Source organism: Anomalospiza imberbis, chromosome 4 (genome assembly GCF_031753505.1).
Source record: "Anomalospiza imberbis isolate Cuckoo-Finch-1a 21T00152 chromosome 4, ASM3175350v1, whole genome shotgun sequence".
NCBI lineage: Eukaryota > Metazoa > Chordata > Aves > Passeriformes > Viduidae > Anomalospiza > Anomalospiza imberbis.
In genome coordinates, this window is record NC_089684.1 from 28,420,051 (window position 1) to 28,439,380 (window position 19,330).

The 19,330-nt window shown below is 41.9% G+C and overlaps 1 protein-coding gene across 28 annotated transcripts in view; it reads right to left on the reverse strand.

Annotated features, from left to right (window-relative positions):
• Window positions 1-19,330, reverse strand: part of ADGRL3 (adhesion G protein-coupled receptor L3) — a 490,120-nt gene that overhangs the window by 170,503 nt on the left and 300,287 nt on the right. For 24 of the 28 annotated variants that reach the window (XR_010998235.1, XR_010998234.1, XR_010998236.1 and 21 more), the window contains 2 exons: window positions 4,208-4,222; window positions 1,636-2,436 (listed from right to left, as the gene is read on the reverse strand). Coding sequence is in view for 25 of the 28 variants with exons in the window: in XM_068187649.1 (XP_068043750.1) it covers window positions 1,636-2,436; window positions 4,208-4,222 (816 nt within the window). In the remaining 3 variants the exon portion in view is untranslated. The remainder of the gene's footprint in view (window positions 1-1,635; window positions 2,437-4,207; window positions 4,223-19,330) is intronic. The other 4 variants (XM_068187630.1, XM_068187644.1, XM_068187642.1 and 1 more) reach the window with 1 other exon arrangement.

Sequence of the window (19,330 nt, forward strand, 5' to 3'; positions counted from 1 at the left end):
TTTTTTAATAGATTTTTTTCCTTTTTTTAGGTTTTATCACTGATTAAAGCTTTTTTTTTTTTTTTTTTTTTAAGATGCTATTACTGACAAGGGTCACTACATGAAAAAGTACCAGTGAAGAGTCCATCATAATACCTGGAAATAATTCTCTAAAAAGGAAAGAAACTCTGTGAAATGGAAGGGATGCAACTGATTTCCACTCCTTGGGGATAACCAATAGCTCACAAATTGCTCTGCTTCACTCCACCACCCAGAAAGTACATGGTTGTCATTAAGTTAGGAGGAGAAGTATTACTTCATTTTTCACTCATCTGAGATCTTGAAGAGGTCAACGTCATTGAAAATATTTCTACTCCTTAACAATCATTCAGCTTTTGTTCATCTGCTTTTTCAAGATTTTCTTCTCCCCTTCCTTACATTTTTGTAAAAAAATCACAATTTCACTGCCAGTTTACTACTTTTATTCCAGCCCTCCCCAGATTTTCATACCCACAATTTCTTTCAGCATCTCTTGATCCATTTTCATTTTATATGGGTAACAGGCTGCACACAGGAAAAGAAAATCTCATCAACACAAACCTTTTCACTTCTCTTTTGCAATCTAAAGCCTTAAATCCACTCACCCACTTTCAAGTTTCTTACTTACAAAAGAAATGTTTCAGAAAAAGCCATGTAATGGATTGAATACTTTACTGTCCAAATTATATTAATTCTGCCTTTTTTTTAGCCTTTCAAAGTACACAGTCTACCACAGGAACTACCTGATACTATGACTACATCACTACAGTAACAACCATTTAAAACCACTGAGCAAATCCTGTTTGGAAATTCTTGCATCATACAAGCTTGACCACAGTGCGGGCTTAGTCTTGTTACTAGTAAAGTGGCAACTTTATAATTGCAAAATGATGATGGAGTTGATAAAGGTACGGGAATATACATAAAGTAACTACCAGCACAATTTCTAACAGGAAAAAAGGTGGAAAAGCTGGGAAACCTCAGGGGGGCCAGATGATCCTCTAAGATAAAGTATAGTGAATCACAGTAAGTTATTAAATGCTTTAAAAAAGAAAGAGAAACTTTACAGAAAATAAAGCAAGAATTTAGAGGATTTTGTTGATTCTCCTCCTGTCTCCAGACACACACTTGTGGGTGCATGCTCACATTTTCAATTAGGTTCAGCTTCTCTAAAAAGTAAAAACTCCCCCAGCTTAATGAAACAAAGTAATTTAAACTGGCAGGCAGTTTTCCTCCAGCTGTTTGCAACAACATCTTCCACGCTTTGTTTTGTCAAAATTCCTGCAGAAGGGAAAATGATCTGATCATGTACGAAAGAAATTTGATTCAGGAGAAAAGACTGCTACCCCTGTGAATAAAAGCATGGGCATTTGGAAACTGTTTCAGGCTACTTATGTGTAGATAACTCCTTCATCCACTTCATTTCAACGAAGACCAAAAAAAAAAAAAAAAAATCTGCACATATTAATGTCTTAATAACAATTATAGGTCTGTGGTGGGGCTTTATTTGCAGAAACTCAACCAGATCAGTAAGACAAGAGTGTACTTCAATTTTACACAAAAATAAATATTAAAAAAAAACCAGAAAGATTTATGATTTGGTATTAAACCCCTTACCTGCTCTGCTGTCCAGTGGGCCAAAATCCAAGGAGTATTTTACAACGTGATAGTTGTTCCATACATACAGGAGGTTGTCCCGGGGATTATAATCCACAGCAGCAATGTACTGGTAGGAGTTTGGAAAGGGCACATCCACCATGCTATCCTTGCTTTGGTCAGTGTTATATATGTAGTCTATTTTATTCCCTGTGGCTTCATTGTCGTCATCTTCGTACACAGACTTCACCACATACAAAATCCCACAGATCATGAAGGCATTAGAAGCTGACCTCTTGTCATAGGCAGTATCCCACGTCCCTTCAATCCTTAACGTGTAAGGGTTCAACTGGCTAATGACTATTTTGCCATTATTTTGTTCTGTTGCATAGATTACCCAGAGCCCGTTCTCATCCACGGCCAGGTCTATGTCGGACTTGCCTCCCCAGCGGTAGGGAGAGGTGTCGTGGTAGTTGGCGTTGGCTATGATTGCCTCCCCGCTCTTTATCCTGGTCCGCAAGTCAAACTTGACAATGTTCCTGGTCCGCTCCTTGTTGAAGAACAAAGCCCCGTCGTACACCACGAACCCCGTGCCGTCCACCCGGTGCGGGAGCTTGTAGGTTGTGGTCGGCCTCCCGGCGATGAAGTCGTCCTTAGAGGAGTATTCTGTCAGTGTGTCTGTCCGGTATGGCGTCCAGGGCATGTAGTAGATCTTGTCAGAGGCCTGCAGAGGGTCCTTGCACCAGGCGCCCGACTGGTGGTCAGACTCGAATAAGTGTTCACTCTGGTAAACTCCTTTCAGCAGTCCAGGACAAAGAAAAACTGTTGTAGGGGAAAAGAATTGAAAAGAAAAACTGAATTAATGACTGTTCAGGGGTGGCTGGTCCAAGCATCTCAACAGCTTCTAGTCCCGGAGCAGAGGACACTCGGGATGAGAGGAAACCCAAGAGAAATGGCTTGTAGCTGGAGACTATCCTTCCTGCCCATCATATAGCTGGAACAAGATCTGCCCCACCAAACTGGGTTTTTTCCCCCCCTGCTTTTTCTATCAGCTGTGGCTCATTTTCTTTTTGCTTTTCAAATCTATTTTTACAGGTATACTTACTTGGACCACTTGCTTTTGTAAACTCTGAAATGAATATGTGCCCCCAAAGGATTTCTGGGTTTGCATTTCCAAATTATATTCTGCAGTGAATCTGTACCTACTAGGTGAAGGGCTAAATTCCGAGGGAACTGATCCACATATTTATTTGAACAGCCCACAGAAGAGTGGCCTAGAAATGGAAATAAGAGAAAGAAATTCCCATCCTCACAGCCCAAGTGATATTAAATATTTAAAGGATACCAATCGCAAAGCAGAGGTGAATCCCTTAGCAACTCAGAAGAGCATTTAAAGCAAAGGGAGTGTTGGGGGGGAACACCCATCTGGAGTATAACTAGGAATGAGACTTTCCAAGCTGCTACAGGACACATGAAACATGCAGTCCACACAATTAAAAACGAATGACATATGGATGCTGAAAGGAAAAGACAAGGAAGGAAGGAAGAAAGGAAAGAAGGAAGGAAAAGAATAAAGTTTGCTGGAGAGGAACCCAATGTCTAGATTTTAATCAGTTAAAAAATGTCCTGTTAAATATAGTAGTAATTCAAACTTAAAAACATATACCTTCTATTGTTACATGAGAGGAGCACAGAGGAGCAGTTTGACTAACTGGGATGCTTTGCTGCTCAGACTTCGGGAGGGGGGGCTGGCAGGGCCCAGGGAAAGCCCAAGACCTGGGAAGAGGCTCAGCCACTGCCCAGCTGACCTTGGCCCCACAGGAACTCCACCAGCCAGGGGCCAGCCAGCTGGATGGGGAGGCAAGAGGAGGGATGCTGCGGAGCAAATCTGGCCCTCGCCATCCCCATAAGCACCCTCCTGGCCTGGAGGCGCTGCACACGCTTCAGGGGGAGAATATTGATTGGTTATTTGGAATGCTGATCTCCGCGGTCCACGAGAGGCACAGTGACCGTGATGATGGGATGGGCGGCAGGGAGGCATGAAGAAGTATCCCACCGCGTGCTTCCGGCAGCACGGGGCTGGCAAGATGGGATCCCATATTCACACTTCCTGCTCGGAGCATAATTGATTATTTTTTGTAAATTCAGAAATTGGTAATGTTGTCTGGAGAGCAAGACAGGAGGAAAATCAGATTTAATAACCAGTATAAAATGATATAGATCCATTGGAGTCTAAGTAACCACGAGGAGTTGCTGAAAAAGGGGTGCCATTTCCAAGAGGCTTTTATGCCATAATCAGATATACTTATGCACATACATATGTATGCACACCTTCCAAATTCTTTGGGGCAGGAAAATGAGATATCTAAGCCTCTGAATATAAATTTAATGAAAAAATAAAGGTGGCACTGGTAAAAACTTTTCAGCAAATATGAGTTATCTGGTGAAGTTGAGCAGCAGAGATACTAAATAAACTTTAACAAAAAGGTAGTGAGAATTAATGACAAAAGTATTTCAACTAAAACGTTAAACTGTTAAATAACTTAGCCTATACATAAGTAATATATATATAATTTGAAAGGTATTTAATTACCTTTTTGTTCCACTTCTATTGTAGAGAGAGAGGTAAAGAGAGAAAGGAGAAAAGAGAATAGATTAATGGTACTGTATTGGCCAGGTACTTTTCTTTACCTCTTTCATAAGAAAAGGAAGATTTATTAATTTACTTTGGTATGTGAACATATAAAAAAAATATATATATATATATAAACACCTTTCCTCTGATATATACACTGGATAATATGCAGACAAGCTGAGCAAAACACAGATAAATTTTAACTTGAGAAAAATCTGGCAGAAGAAAAAAAAAGCCCAACACTTGGGATGTAATGAGCCCCCTGGACTCTACCTTGTCAGCAGCAACCTTGAACTAGTTTCATAGAGCAAAATGAAATATCCATTAAGTGAAATATGACTGATACAGCTTTATGTATAGAATAAAAATTTCAGGGAGAAACTTAATAATATACATCTTCATATGTTTTGCCAAAATCCTGTAAAACAGAGATCCCTACCTAAAATAGGAGAATATTAACTTATGATGTGAAAAAAAAAAAACTTAGGAGAGTCAAATGAAGCATGTCCGTGGATGTTCGTAGAGTCCTGTCCTTTGTCTTGGAGAAACACACTTTAGTAAGAGTTGGAAAAAAGCACTGGAAACATTGTAGCACTTATAAATATGATCCCAAAGAGTCACAGTGTTAACGAGACAAAAACATGTAAGCACTATTTTAAAAGTCCAACCCCAGAACTTGCTGGATATTTTAGTGTGAATTATTCACCATGCATCATAGTGCTGCTGAAGAGACTGTGTCACTTTGGACAAAGCCCCTTTCAGGTGGAATAAATAAATGAAGTGCACTTATTAATTCCTGAATGCTCAGTACTAGTTTCTATACCTAACAACTTCCTGCAAGAAAGTTTGGTGGTCCTTATCCAAAAGCCTCCTGTAGTTGTGGCAAAGGCCCTGCCTTCTTCCAGCATGGTGGTGACCCAACAGCCTCTGCACCCCCAGCCCTATGGTTTGCTGGTTCCATGGAGCCTCTTCCCTGAAGGTGTAAGAGAAGACAGGCCCCGTGAAATAACAGAGGGAGAAGTGAGAACTTGCCAGCAAACCACGATGGCTTTGACAGCTGAGAGACCCCTGTTCGGAGAAGCGAGAAAGGAATGTGAAGATGTCCACATGTGCTTTGGTTTTGCTGCTCAGAGTTTACTCCAGCCCCTTCCAGACCAAGATGCCTGCCAAGTGTCCTCTGGTGCTGGCATTGCAGAGCTCTTTGCATTCAAAAGTCTCGTTCATTTGGATGGGAAATTGCAGGCTCAGAGGAAGAACAGTTTCAGTGTAGGGCTGCAAATGCTCTGGCTAGACATGTGGATCTACACATCCCTGTCCAGAGAGGCATACAGATGGAGCCAACTGCAGCTCCCATAATGAGTGTTTCCAAACTCCAGCAGCCTTTTTTACCTGGGCTTTGATTCAGGTTCCTTTCTACCTCATAACAGGATAAGGTTAAAGGCAAATGTTTTCAACATGTGGCTGTCAGGGCTCTAGGGACCAGAGACAATGCATTTGAGTGCAATCTGGCTCTGCAAGGGAAGGAGCCAGCAAGATTAAAAGGCTCCAGACACAGCAGTTGGAGAAACCCACACACCACTTGTTCTCCCCATCCTGGGCTGTGGCTGGTCACAGTTAAGTAAAGTATTCAGAAAACCATTAAATGTCCCTAGCAAAAGCAAGAAGGTAACATGACAGATCCCCAAATGTATGACTTCATACTGATTCCCCTGGCTGATGGTATACAGTACCTCTGGCAGCATAGAAGGTAGTAATTTACATTTCCAAATGTGCAAAAGCTTTTGTAATGTACTCAAACAACAGCGTGATACTGTAAAGCAGGGAGAGAGAAGCTTCTAGAGGAGATAATATATTTGTAACCAGCTGATCTGAGTGACCTGAAGTGATTACCCTTATCCTGAATAGCTCGTATGTGTTATTAACACTCAGTGCCATATCCAGCTCTCTTAAAATTCCAAACACAGATGTGTTTTGGTGACCTTCTGAATGGTGCTTCCATTGTATGTGCCACAAACACCTATTTTCCCTCTGCTAATTTAAGACTTAATGCTTCTGAATTTCAATAATTACTCAGCTTACATTGGGATGCCATATTCTTCAGACAAGTTCCTTGAGAAGCTTGGAGGATTTAGATCATTGAACAATATTAAAAGAAAGGGTCTAATTAGAGTCTGATTATCCCTTCAGTTATACAACATACCAGTGCAAAACTGTCTTCATAAAGCACTGGTTGAATTTTTTTAAATTTTGCCCAGTTACAGACAATTTTAATCTCTGTAATGCCTGTACCTGTCTACAGAATTTAAGTACTGATGACAGCACAGGGTGCACACTACTTACCTACACAGATCTACATACACAGACACAAGGCATACACAACTTTTATTCTTATAGTGAGGTCTTCCATTCCTGCTGTCACTGCATGGGTGGAGAACAAGGGTATTTCACCTTGATTCCCTACAGTGGTTGCCAGTGCCATTGACTTCAACAGTGTCAGGAGTCAAAAGGAAATCAAGGACCACTTGCTGTGTCTGAGGGGATTTACTAACACGACTTTCCACATACACTGGTTTTCTAATGATTCTTCAGATGGAAGGAAAACTGAGGACAACATACAATCATCAGCCACTACGGCCTGTCCCCAAGCAGACTCCTACCACCCGTTCAGAGAAGTCACAAAAAAGCATTAATTAATTGTTCTTAGTATTGCTGGGTTGAGGCACTGAAAACACACTCTGGCACAATTAACACTTGAACAACATTAGCTGCTCATTTTCTTACCGCCACACTGAACTGCACTCAACTAAGGCACAAGCACACAGTGGCAGAGACTTATAGAGAGCTGCCTCCCTGGAACTGCTTCAAACCCACACAACAGCAGCATAAAACTCCTGGAAAAAAAAATGTGAGTAGGGGAATGTTAAAAGGCAATTGCAAAAGTAGTGCAAAAGTGTGTGTCCTGCATTTTGCTAGTTGTTTAATTTTTCTTTTTTCAAGGCAGATGTTTAATAGTGGCATAACTGACATCCACTCCCTGCCCCTGTCCCTCACAGATCTGATTGATTTAATATACTCAGACTAATAATTAATACACTCAGCACTAAACACATAGTTAATGACTAAACAAAGGATTAAAAAAAACAGGTTTTTGAGGCTGACCTTAGAAGCACAAGCTGCAGCTTCTCAGCCATGCTGAGAGTGTTTTTTATGCAAGATGTGGCTGCTGTATCTCAAACCCACAACCAACTTGACCACATGCATAGACAGGTGAAGCTGAAAAGCAATTTATGTGTTTCTCCCTAACACGCAGCCCCATCTGTGGGTCCTAGATTGAATAGGGATATGTCTGAGAAGCTGCAAATCTACCACGGCATCCCAAAACACACCCACGTGGAACCTGCTCACAGGTGAAAGTGCTCTTCTTTTTTGAAGGCATGGTTGAGTCCTGGAGTCACAGTAAAAAAAACAGGAGGCACGTTGAAAATTCAGGACAGCAGCAGACCTGAAATAAATATACCTAAACCCAGGGAATGAAAATCACAGAATCACAAAATGGTTTTGGTTGGAAGGAACCTTAAAGATCATCCAGTTCCCCCTTAAAGATCACCCAGCAATGGGCAGAGACACATTCAGTTATGCTAGGTTGCTCAAAGCCTCATTAAAACATGAAAATACTTTTTGAAAAAAAAATGCATTTCAAACCCACTCAACCTCCGTATATGGTTTACCAGAAGAAAAGCTAAGAGAGTTAGCTTGGCATTTATTTGACATGCTCTGGCAACCTGAAGTTCAACATGCTGCAGAAGTACCCATCTCTGTTTCTTTTTCTTCTCCCCACTCATAATTAAAGTGACAAAAGAGACCACACAGCCAAGTTGAGCGCTCACTCTGTGCAACACAAAACAAAGTACATGGCACCATTTCTCTCATCCACCCACTCCTTCTGGGAAAGTCTGGGGTCTCATTGCAGTGCAGGTGGGCGGTCACTAGACCCCAGATGCCTTGATTATGGGAACACAGCCACATCCACTGCAGCAAGCTCCACCAGCAGAAAGTCAGAAGATATTTTGCCTCCAGGCAAAGGAAACCAAACAGCAATACAATGGTCTTTGGGTTCACACCCTCCATTGCAACTATCTTCTCTACAGAAGACACAATGTCCAGCCTTTGTCCCTAACCTCCACATCAAGCTGTCCCCAAGTCACAACTAAACTCCAGTCCTGTCAGTCCCAGTGCAACACTAATTTTCTGAGCTTTTAATGTGAAAAGTTTGAACTTGCAATGGGGAAAAACCTCTTGAGCCTTGGCTCAGGAGCAAGCACAAAGAATGGAAGAATTAGGTTTTCTGAGAGTATTTTACAAATTCATACGAGTAATACTATTTTTCCATTTTTTGCCGCCAAGTCTTCCTTTACTTTGATTTTTCTTTTTTTTCCTCAACATGATGGGTTTTCTAGAACACATTTAAATGGAGAACAGACCCCATTAAAATTACTGGAATTTTCGGTCCAAGAGCAACCTGACACTTGAATGTAAAGCACTCAGACTTTAATTCTCCAGCCAGAGGAATGAAGAAATTATTCTTATCAAGTATATCACCATGAATCATCTTCCCTGTGGCTGACAATTTCTCTTATGAAAGAACATTCAACCTCGAACCTCTCTGATGGAGCTCTCCACCAAACAAAAATGATTCTACAAGCTAAGCTTTAAAGTTTGCTTAGGTTTAAATTACTACAGAGGAGGGAGAAACTTAGTTTGTAACATTATTTTAAGGTCTCGGTAAACAGAGTACTTCCTTCTTCTTGGCTGTATGTAACTATGTGTGCATGTTAGACTCCCTCCTATAAAGCTGGGGAAAAATGGATTTATTGCACAGGAGACATGCCTGCATTTTACAGCAAATGAAGAGTAAATCCTTTATTTAATAGAAGAAAGGAATAATCTCACTTGCTTAACTTCCAGATTACGATTTTCATATAATATCCAAGCACCAGTAAACAAAGGTGCACTATGAGTACTCTGCACTACAATGGCTTCATGTAACACATTCCCGAAATTATCACCTCCTAATTAATCCTTCTGTGAAGTACGGAGACTGGAAATGTCAATAATCTATGCTTTCATGAACCACAACCTAAATTAGATCCTTAAATATTGTATCTATAGATCTGCAGAAATCAAAGCTGTCATTTCTCATAAGTGGATTTTTTTTCCTCCTTAGATTTCCATTCATCTGATAAATTTGTGAAACCTTTCAAATCATTAATTTGGGCTTCCTTAAAATGTCAGTGCTTTCAGTCTGCCTTTTAATACATAATAACTAAGTTTAATAGATGTTCACTAAAATAAAACTAAGGATTATTAATGTTAAAACACCTGTCAGTGTAACTTAAAGTCATCAGGACCCAGGAAACCACTAATATACATTAAGTCTTGTCCACTAGAGGTTTCTGTGAGATGAAAAAAGTTATGGCTTCCTACAAAATTGCCTTGTGTATTATAGATCAAACTTCAGGTTATTTTGGGAGAAAGCCATAATTTTGTTAAGACATTCATATAATGGATGACAGGCATCAAAGGCTCAAGCTCCCACATGGACTCTCCCACAAAACCCGAGTAATAACAAATGTTTTTCCATGGCACTGTCCCCTTGAGGCAAATTTTCTAGAAGCTTAAATGTTTTTACCTCATCTCCTAATTTTAGGCACCAAAGCACACAAAAAATTATGCCTTTAAATATTTTGTAAAGGGAGAACCACAGATCTCTCCAGCAGAAAGCAAATGAAACTCAGGGATTCTGAGTTTTGGGATTAAACAGACCCATGCTGTGTGCCTGGCCCTGCAAGAGGAGCAAACAGCGAGCTGGTTCTCAATGATTTTGCAAACATTTGGATTTCCTGAAATTCTGTGAATAATTTCTATTCTTTCTTTGCCTTACTCCTCTCATTATTATTCCAGGTGGCAGTCACAGTGACTGGCTTCTCTGAAGAAGCAGACATTTAATCAGCTTCAGCAGATACTGAATGTGATTGTGCTGCACTTCTAAATGTATTATTCCAAGAGATAAATATTTTTTTCTCAAGTAAAGATAATTCACTTAAGATAATGAGTCCTGAAATATACTGCACTGGAAAGAAAAGAAGCAGCAGGAATTGTTACATTCAAAGTTCATCTTCAGAAGGAATATCTGATTTTTTAATGTGTATAAATCTCTTTTGTAGATGAGATTTTATGTTTAGAGCACCATTTCAAAGATAAAGCAACCTGAAAAACAAATTCATACCTGAATTTGGGAAATAAAAAAGTTGTTTATGGTATTCAAAGTGTTTGTCAGAGCACTGGCCACCACTCACTACCCTCACAAATAGAAAAGCTGCTCTCAACATGTTATGCACCAGAATTTTCCTTTGAAATCCACCAATTAAAAAAAGAAGCAGCAAGATGAGCAAGCACAAGATGGGAAAAAAAAAGGGATGCAGTACAAGTCCTGTGCAAAATTCAATTAAGGCTACAGGTCATTCAGCCAAACTTTCCCTGGCAGTTGGCCTTGTATTGTTTCCAGCACAACAGCAGATGAGTGAGCCACCATTAAATTACAGCAGAATCAGCCACCTGGACATCATTCTCCCATAACAAAGAAAAATTGTAAAAAGTGAAAGCACAGCTCCAGAAAGGGAGGTAAGCACTGCAGGGCTGACCCTCTGCAGCCCTCGTTCTGTGGCTGCCTCCTGCTGCCAGTGAAGAGCCTGATGCTGAGCACCCATCAGCGTTTTGCAGCGAAGGACAAACGAGATGCAGAGATCCAGTCTCCCCAACAGAGACATGAACTACACCTCAGCCAGGATCTAAGCTTCTTTATAAAATGGGAGAGGCATGTGCATCTGTGAATTACTTACAGCTCCAAGTCTAAACTAGTAAAAATTAAAAAAAAAAAAAAAAAAGGAAAGAAAAGACAGCTGAGCTTTTCCACAGAACAATTATTTATTAGTACCCTTCTGAAAAGGGTCTGGGGGCAAACTGAGTATCAAGATGCTGCTCCCCTCCATCAAGAAAAGCTTCTGTGCACATAGATATGGACCAAGAGGTTCTAGCAGCAGTTCGATGCTCCAGGGATGCTAAGTGTGGTTTTTCAGGGCAGGAATGTACATCTAATTACCAGTGCTTCCAGCTCAGCCCAGGAGTGCTCAGAGACAGGGTATGGAGAGACAAACTGACAGAATGGTTAAAGACCCACAACAAAACAGCTGTTTGGGAAACAAATAACCTTGTCTGGTAAAATCTAACCCCAGAGAGCTCTTGTAATCAAGTTTGAGTCTAGGCCTTACTCTCTTTCCTGATTCAGCCATTGTAACTGGGTCAGGTAAATAGACCTGGATAACCACCCCACTTGTTTCTCCTTTTGGGATTTCAAAAGCACAGGAATATCACATGGCAAATGTAGCTAACTAGAAATAATTATTATTTACATGGGTTCTTTAAATATGTTTCTTGCCTCCTTACCTGACTTTAAAATGAAAGAAATCCTGAAGACTCTTAAAGATTTGTCCTCATCCAGGAAACAGCTAAATCTGGGATGCCAAAAGCCTGACAGAGCCATCCAAGCAAACATTAGATGTCTTGCCTTAAGCAATAGGTGGGAAAGGAAAAATATCTTAGGTGGGGGAGCACTGAATTAAAGCTCCGTGTCTTTCAGTCCGATCTCTCTCCAAAGAGGAATAAACTGTCTGTCACCCTGCCAGCTATGAGACTAGCTATAAAATAATAGATTCCACAGGCCCAAATGAGGCTAATCATGATTGCCAAGGCATGTCTGAGCTGTGAGAAGTGAGTGAAATCTGATGCTCTTCAGAGAAAACATTTATTGAAAAGCTCTTTGCTATGCAATAAGCCTTGGCAGTTCTCTCATGTCTTGGAGTATCTACCATATTTCTCATTTGATTGCAAGGCATATTGCTGACAGCAGCTGCTATGGCTGAGTTTCCTTTAATAACACTTTAGTAGGTAAAACACCACTTCTTTTTAGCTATTGAGAGACCGGTCAGGAAGGATTTTGTATCAATTGCCTCTGTCAATAGTACTTATTCTTAAGTGTCTCCAACTAGATACTGTAGTAAAATGCCCATCAAAATCAGAAAAGGATTTCCACAAAAACAAACAAAGTGACACCTTTGTTTTCCCCCCTACGAATTGGCGAAACACCTACCAAGTAACTGGAGAGGTGGGATTTTACTGCAACCACTTTGGAGAGCAAGTGAGGAGCAGGGGAAGGAAATGTTAAGACTTCAGACTGGTCCTTTGGAACAGATTTTACAATCTGGTGTAAAACTTAACAACATCTGCGAAGATGAAAAAAGGAACCAAGGCGTGCCTTCTAGCATTTTTAGGCTGAAGTAATTAACACAAGTGTGCTGTACGTGTGTGTGAGCACATATGTAGAGGAGTGGCTTCCAACATTTTAGGATTGAAATAATTAACCCAAGCGTGTGTCACACGCACATACGCTCACATGTGCAATGCAAAGATACTGGCACAGCTCACACTTCGAGGCACATTCCTAAAACACTCTGAAAGAAATGATTCTGACACATCCCATCAACAGACTGCTAAAGCAAGTATTGCAGAAAACTGCTTGGGAGCCTTCATCTTCTCTTTTGCTTCAGCTTTCAATACTCAGAGTCAACCAAACCTCAGCTGAGAGGCAGATGTTTCAGAGGCGATCATGTGCTGATGAATTGGGAAAGGCTCCCATGCCTTTTCCCCAGCTCATGCTCCAGATGCGCTGGGGGATGGGAGGGATTGTGTGCATGCCTTTGCAGTGTAAGGCACACGGGCACGGCCACCTCCTGGAGAGGTACGGAGCAGAAGGTAACACTGAATGTCACCTCAACACCCCTGTGTGCTGTGCACCAGCATCCTCCTCCTCCTCACCCTCGGCTTCCCTCATCTCCCGCCGCACCAAGCACTCATTAATCCCTGCCTACCCTCACGTATTTGGGGAGCTGACCGAGCAGCAGAAACGATGCCAGGAGTCCCTGCAGTGCTCTGGGGACAGCTGCGACAAGCCAGCCTGCCACCAGCTGGGGCTGCCGCACACGGGCACCGGGACAGGCTGACGCTGGGCGGTGTGTACTTAATGAAGCATGCAGGTAAGCCCACTGAGGGAGCACCTTGCAGCTAATGTGTGCTCTGAGCCCAAGTGTGAATAGAGAGCCCTTTATGGGTTTCAGGATTTGGCTCCCCACTGCTTGAATACAGAACTAAGAAGGATGACATTGTATTTTATTCTTATTTTTAATGAATAACGTACTGATATAAAGTAGGAACGTCGCTGGAATGAACTGTCATTTTAAAGGAATACATCTGAGACCTTTAACTTGCACAGGTATATTCAGTGAAGTAAAAATATTATTCTGCTTGGGAGAACCACAAATTACAGCACTAAAATATATGCAGTGAATATGTAGAAATTTCATACTATTTGCAATGAACTGAATATTAGGCACTGCTTAGACCTATCGTTTCACAAAAAAAGAGACTACTTTATTTCTAATTTAAAGCATAAGAATTTATGAAGGTTGAGGAAAGTCTTTTGTGTGCTTTTGCAACAGCTTAACTTCTAATGTATTACCTATTCAAAAATTAGGATCCTTGAGGCTCTTGCACATTATTTACTGTGCACACGATTGGAGCAGTCAATGTGTGGTGCCCTTTCTACTTCATAGCCAATGCAGCTATTTTCCCATTGGATCAGTAGATACAAAAAAAGTAAAAAAAAAATCTTGCTTAAAGAAAAAAAAGAAGTGAAATGAAACACACTTATTTTGGTATGAGATAATTCAATAAATCTGTCTACTTTGTTAAGGCTTAGTTTTTATGTAAAACAACACTTACTTATCTTGCTAGATTCAAAATGGCAAAAGCATTAAGGGTAAGGTTCAGTTTTCAGTCCAGCTTTTAGTAATCTGAAAATAAGCAACAGTGTTAAAAGGAATCCTTAAGAGATCTAGGGGACAGAGCCAGATGCCAAGGCTATGCCTGCTTCACATAAAAATGCCCTTTCTCTCTTGAAATATCTTTTGGATAATTTAGATGACGCAAAACCTCAAAAATCAAATTACCACATTGCCAGAAGTTCCCAGAGGGGCATCAACGGGGCCATGCGTATATGGTGACACAGAGGGCTTGGCCCTTTCCTTTCACTGCATCGTGTTCTATTCTGCATTCAGGAGGACTCATCCAACAGATCTGATGGGATTGTGCCATGGCCTGAACCCATGAACAGCACAAGCACAGCTTACAGCATCTCCTGGGAGAGGAGACTCAGCTTCCCACCAAATTCCTAAATAACTGCGGTTGAGAAGGAAGGGCTTTTGAGAAGAGTTGGACCAAGCACACATGATAAAAGAAAGGCTGGTGAAAAGGGGCTAAAATTTGAAGTGAAACAGCTTGAGGAGCATCAACCTAGAGAGCATCTGTCGACACCCGGGCAACCATCAGTCACCACAGTTCATTGCTAACTTGGTCTGCTTTTTCCATGTTCACCTCCTGGATAGAGGACACCAGCACGATAACAACCCATGTGTTCCTGGCAGTTACAGCACATTACAAATTGAGATCATACTCAGGCACAACCTAACAAAGGTTTAGACAACTGTTTGGCCTCAGCAGGCTTGTGAAAAACTGGGATGTTGTGCATCTCCCTCACAACCTGAGGGCAAGAGCAATACCGCCAGCGAGGAGCTCTGTGTAGCCACCCCATTGCCAGGAGCTCGCATGGAATCTTTCACAAACGCATACTTCTATAAAAATTTAAACAACTTTCAGTGCATTACTATGTTCTCTTAGAGCCAATGCACAAAATAGAAGAAATAAGAAGAAAGTCCCCGTGATGGCTCTACCTGGGTTGACTGAGGTAGAAGACCTCATCTTTAGCTCCACAGACATTAGTCTAAACTAGCAGAAGACCAACCCATTTTTAAACAGGGTTCTCTGATTTAAAGAAGCAGGTACTCAAACAGCAGTTTCACAAAAATAGTGGACCCATATCTCAGTTCGACACCGATGTTTGCGATAATAGCAGATTGTGTGTGACCCGAGACACAGAGACAAGATGGAAGTGCAGTTATTACTTTGTCTGAGACTGCCCTTCTCTGAAAGCTCAATGGAGAGCTGCTTGGGGCTCTTGGCAGCTGGTGCTGTCTCTTCCGGTGCCACACTCAAACAGAGAAAGGAAAAAAGATGGATGGGACACCTCTGGTGCTGCGTGTGTTTTCAAGTCATGGGGAACCTTCTGGGAAAGGCTATGGTGTTGGTCTGTCATGGCCAACAGGCAAGAAATGCAAGCAGGAAACAGCCAGCTCTGTTGGCCTCTGGATCTTTTAGTGGACCTGACCCTTTGAAAAATACAACTTTGACTGATGGCTTCTGGACTCCCTGTTCCATACAAAGAGAAGGTGTTAACACAGCTCCTCCCTTCAAACTTGAGCAAGTAGTATTTCCACTTTACAGATAAGGAAGCCAACATAAATGCCAATACCCTGAAACTCTGACAGAGCAAGGAGCAGTGGCCTGGGACAGCTGGCCAGGAGTTTAATTCACTGTCCATTAGCTTACAGCAATTCTTGGTTCACAAACTCACTAGGAATATTATCATTCAAGTTTTCAGGATGACAAAAGGGGAAAAAACAGGGATTTTTACAGTTTTTCCCAAGTCGTGTCACAAAGCCAGAGGAAAACTGGACCAGATGCTTGTGGCACAATTTGTTGTGAATTAAGCAAAACCAAACTGTGTTTGACATATGCACAGCTGTGTGTGAACACAAGGACAGGAAAAAGATGTTAAATGAAAAACTATGACAAGTCTGGTACATCAGAGCTCTTCAGAGATCTGCCTGTCCCACAGTAAACCTCCATTTGCTAAACATGTCTCATTTCTTCCGGAAGCACAACTGGAGCCAGAAGAAAACATCCACAGTATTAACAGCATGGGCATACTTAAATCTTTCTATTCTCTTTATGTTTGTGGAGAAGAGCATGAGTGGTGGTGAGAAAACTAAGTGTAAGTTAAAAAAAAAATTAAAAAGAAAACAAAAAAAAACCCACTAAAATCATAAAATACTACCTAAATAGGTGGTTTGAAATCATCCACAATTCCCATCCAAAGCCACATGCCCCTTTGGATCACAACTGTAATTCTGACTCAGAAAACTTATCACACTGCTTACAATTCTGGTCATCTCTGACTGCATCACAACCAAATACAGAGGGAAAGTAACAGCCAAAAGAACAGGCCTCGTTTTCCTAAAGAAAGGCATGAAACAATCACTTCATTACTTACATTCACAGGAAAAAAATTGCCAATTTAAAAACTCCATACATATTCTCAACTTGTCATGTGGATTCCCTTAAGTGAAGGCCTTGAGAAATAAAAAGCATTTTACTTGCCTAAAGTTAGAAAACTAATGAAAATACTATATGTAATGGAAAAAAATTCTAAAGCATTGGGGAAGAAATCTGGCTTTTTCATGGATATACCTTGTGTTTTGTTCCTCTTAATCCTATTTTAAACATAACTAACACAGATGTTGCCAAACTGCCTATCTGAATGCTCCTGTTTTGCATGCTGGGATTCATAATTTAGTCAAAATCGTGGATCAACAAGCCGGTGATAATATTTCCACTGTGGGTGACACTGCCATGATGGCAAAGATACCAGATGAGGAAATGTCCTGTTCTTTTTGATGGTACTTATCCTCTAGCAATATCCCAGGGCCTGAGCAGAAACAGATAGCAGTCCACTACTAAGTGAGAAAAGACTGTTCTCCCAATAGCTTACAAGATAAACAAACAAACACAGTCAATGTTTAATTAAAGATTGATTATTATTTCCATTTGGGAATGGTGGCAGGAAAATATTACCTACTTTGTCCAAGTAAGCTGTGGCAGAGCTGGGAAATGGTGCCAAAACTGGCTTCCTGTGCTTTAACCATAGTCCAAAATCAAGTATGAAAACCTGCAAGAATAAGGAGCAAGCACGGATGCTTTCCTCAAGGGATGATCACTGCAAATGCAGCTGTCAGCATCCTTCCAGTGTGCTGTGTGCAGCCTGGCAAGGTCACCTCACCCAGGTCTTTTTTAGAATGGTTGGCAGAATACAGCATGGTAGCCTCCCTTTAGACAGACAGTAAACAGGTGTAAGAGAGAATTTTTTTTTTTCCTCTAGTCCCACAGGTTCAATGTCGTGAACTGTGGATCACATTTGCTCAGGAAAGAGGATGCAGGCTTTGAACACTGATGTCTTGTCAATGAACTCTGAGCTACCTTCTCAGCCGTGCTGCCCTTCTGGGTGCCTGCCTGCCATCAGTTCTGCTGAAGAATGGCTGGTCACAGGGAGAACTGCTCTCAGGAACTGAGGTGGTTTGTTACTTTACAGCATTGTTTTCAGGTGTTGGCTTGCAAACTGGCCAAGCCCTTCCTGGTGACAGCCTCCCCATGGATCTGACTCTACGCCTGAATTCATCAAGCAGCAGGAGGGAGTAAAGCGTGCAAGAAATGCTCCTCTGTGTCCCTCAGAGGAAGCAACATCAAAAGCTGTTTCTCTTCCTTTGAGAGCTGTGCTTGGCCTCAGTCTTTCCAAGGTTAAACTCCCAGAACTGGCTGCTCTTTGGAAAGCCATAATTTTAAAGCTGGTGCACAGCACAGCTGCTTCCTCTTTTATACAAGTCAGGTTCCAAGAGGAATGTCTACAGCACAGACCATGGCCTAAGGGCCCATTGTCACACTTCAACCCCCCCATGATGCTGGCAAAGGCTCAGAAGCTGCTCACCCCAGCACCCTGTGGTCAGGGCAGCTGTCTTTGCATGAACCTGCTGGTGGTGCCCATCCCACGAGCAGGGATAGCCAAGGAGGTGACAGCTTCATCTCCACCAGCATTGTTAGCACCAATGAACCATTGTCAATGAGGTCTGAGGCAGCTGGGGATGGGAACAGGGATGCTGCTCGATGGGCACCAAATACAGGCAAACAGCAGGGGGTTGGAGCCACAGCCCCTCTACAAATGGTCCATGGCTGTCACCATCCTTTCTGTCTCTAACAAGAGAGCACCAGGGCATTTGGTTGTCTTACTGATGATCTTTCTCCCCCATTTCTGATGTTTGCACAGCAGAAGGCTCGTAACAAAACTGGATGCAGTTTTGCATGTACACACTTGCTCTAGAGCTACTCAATACTGGCAGATGCCATACTGGGAGAGGAAACATGCCTCATGTCCACTACCAGAGCTGCACCAGCTTGCAGTGGCTGTGAATAAAGGCTTTACTGTTTCCTTTCCTAGCAATGCCAGCAGAGGTCAAGGATCTCAAAGATGCCACCTTTAAAAACACACAAACCAGAAGGACAAGGAAGTAGAAAACACAACAGCAAGAGCTGGAGTTCAGGATCACTGAGAGACCACATTGGGGTGGTATTCACTCTGGGGAAGAGCAAAATGAGATGTTTAGGTGCTTAAGGAAAATAAATGCCAAGATAGACAGGCACCAGTGGGGCACAGCCAGTCAGGTCCTTTGTTATGTTCTCAGCTTTCCCTGACCACGACTGCAAGGGTAGCCTAATGCAGTGAGGCGTGTGACATGCACACAATGGCTTCAGAGTCAAAAGACCCTCCACTCTGAATTTTCCTACTTATAACAACAGGAATCTACCCATTAGATTATACAAAAAGTCGTGTAGTGTAAGCATGCTGTGGGAACTGAGATAAAAATTAACACCAAACTGCCTCCCCATCCTCCTTGCCACCCCTGCTTCTCCCAAGAGACAGTGAGATGCAGTTCCTTCCAGGAAAGCGTTAAGCAGCTCTGCAAAGCACATCTTGCTTCCCCTGTTTGTATTTGGTGTGCAGAGAGGACTCCAGCTCTCAGCAGTGCAGTCCTTGGGGAGGAGCCCCAGGTGTGGCTCCACACTCCAGTTTTTGTTGCTTTCTTTGTTAATAAATCTGAAGGGGACTTTGGGTTTTGTACACAACATGGGCTTTACAGAGCAGGTCAGGGAAAGCTCCTGCTCACAAAGTCGATAGTGGAAAGT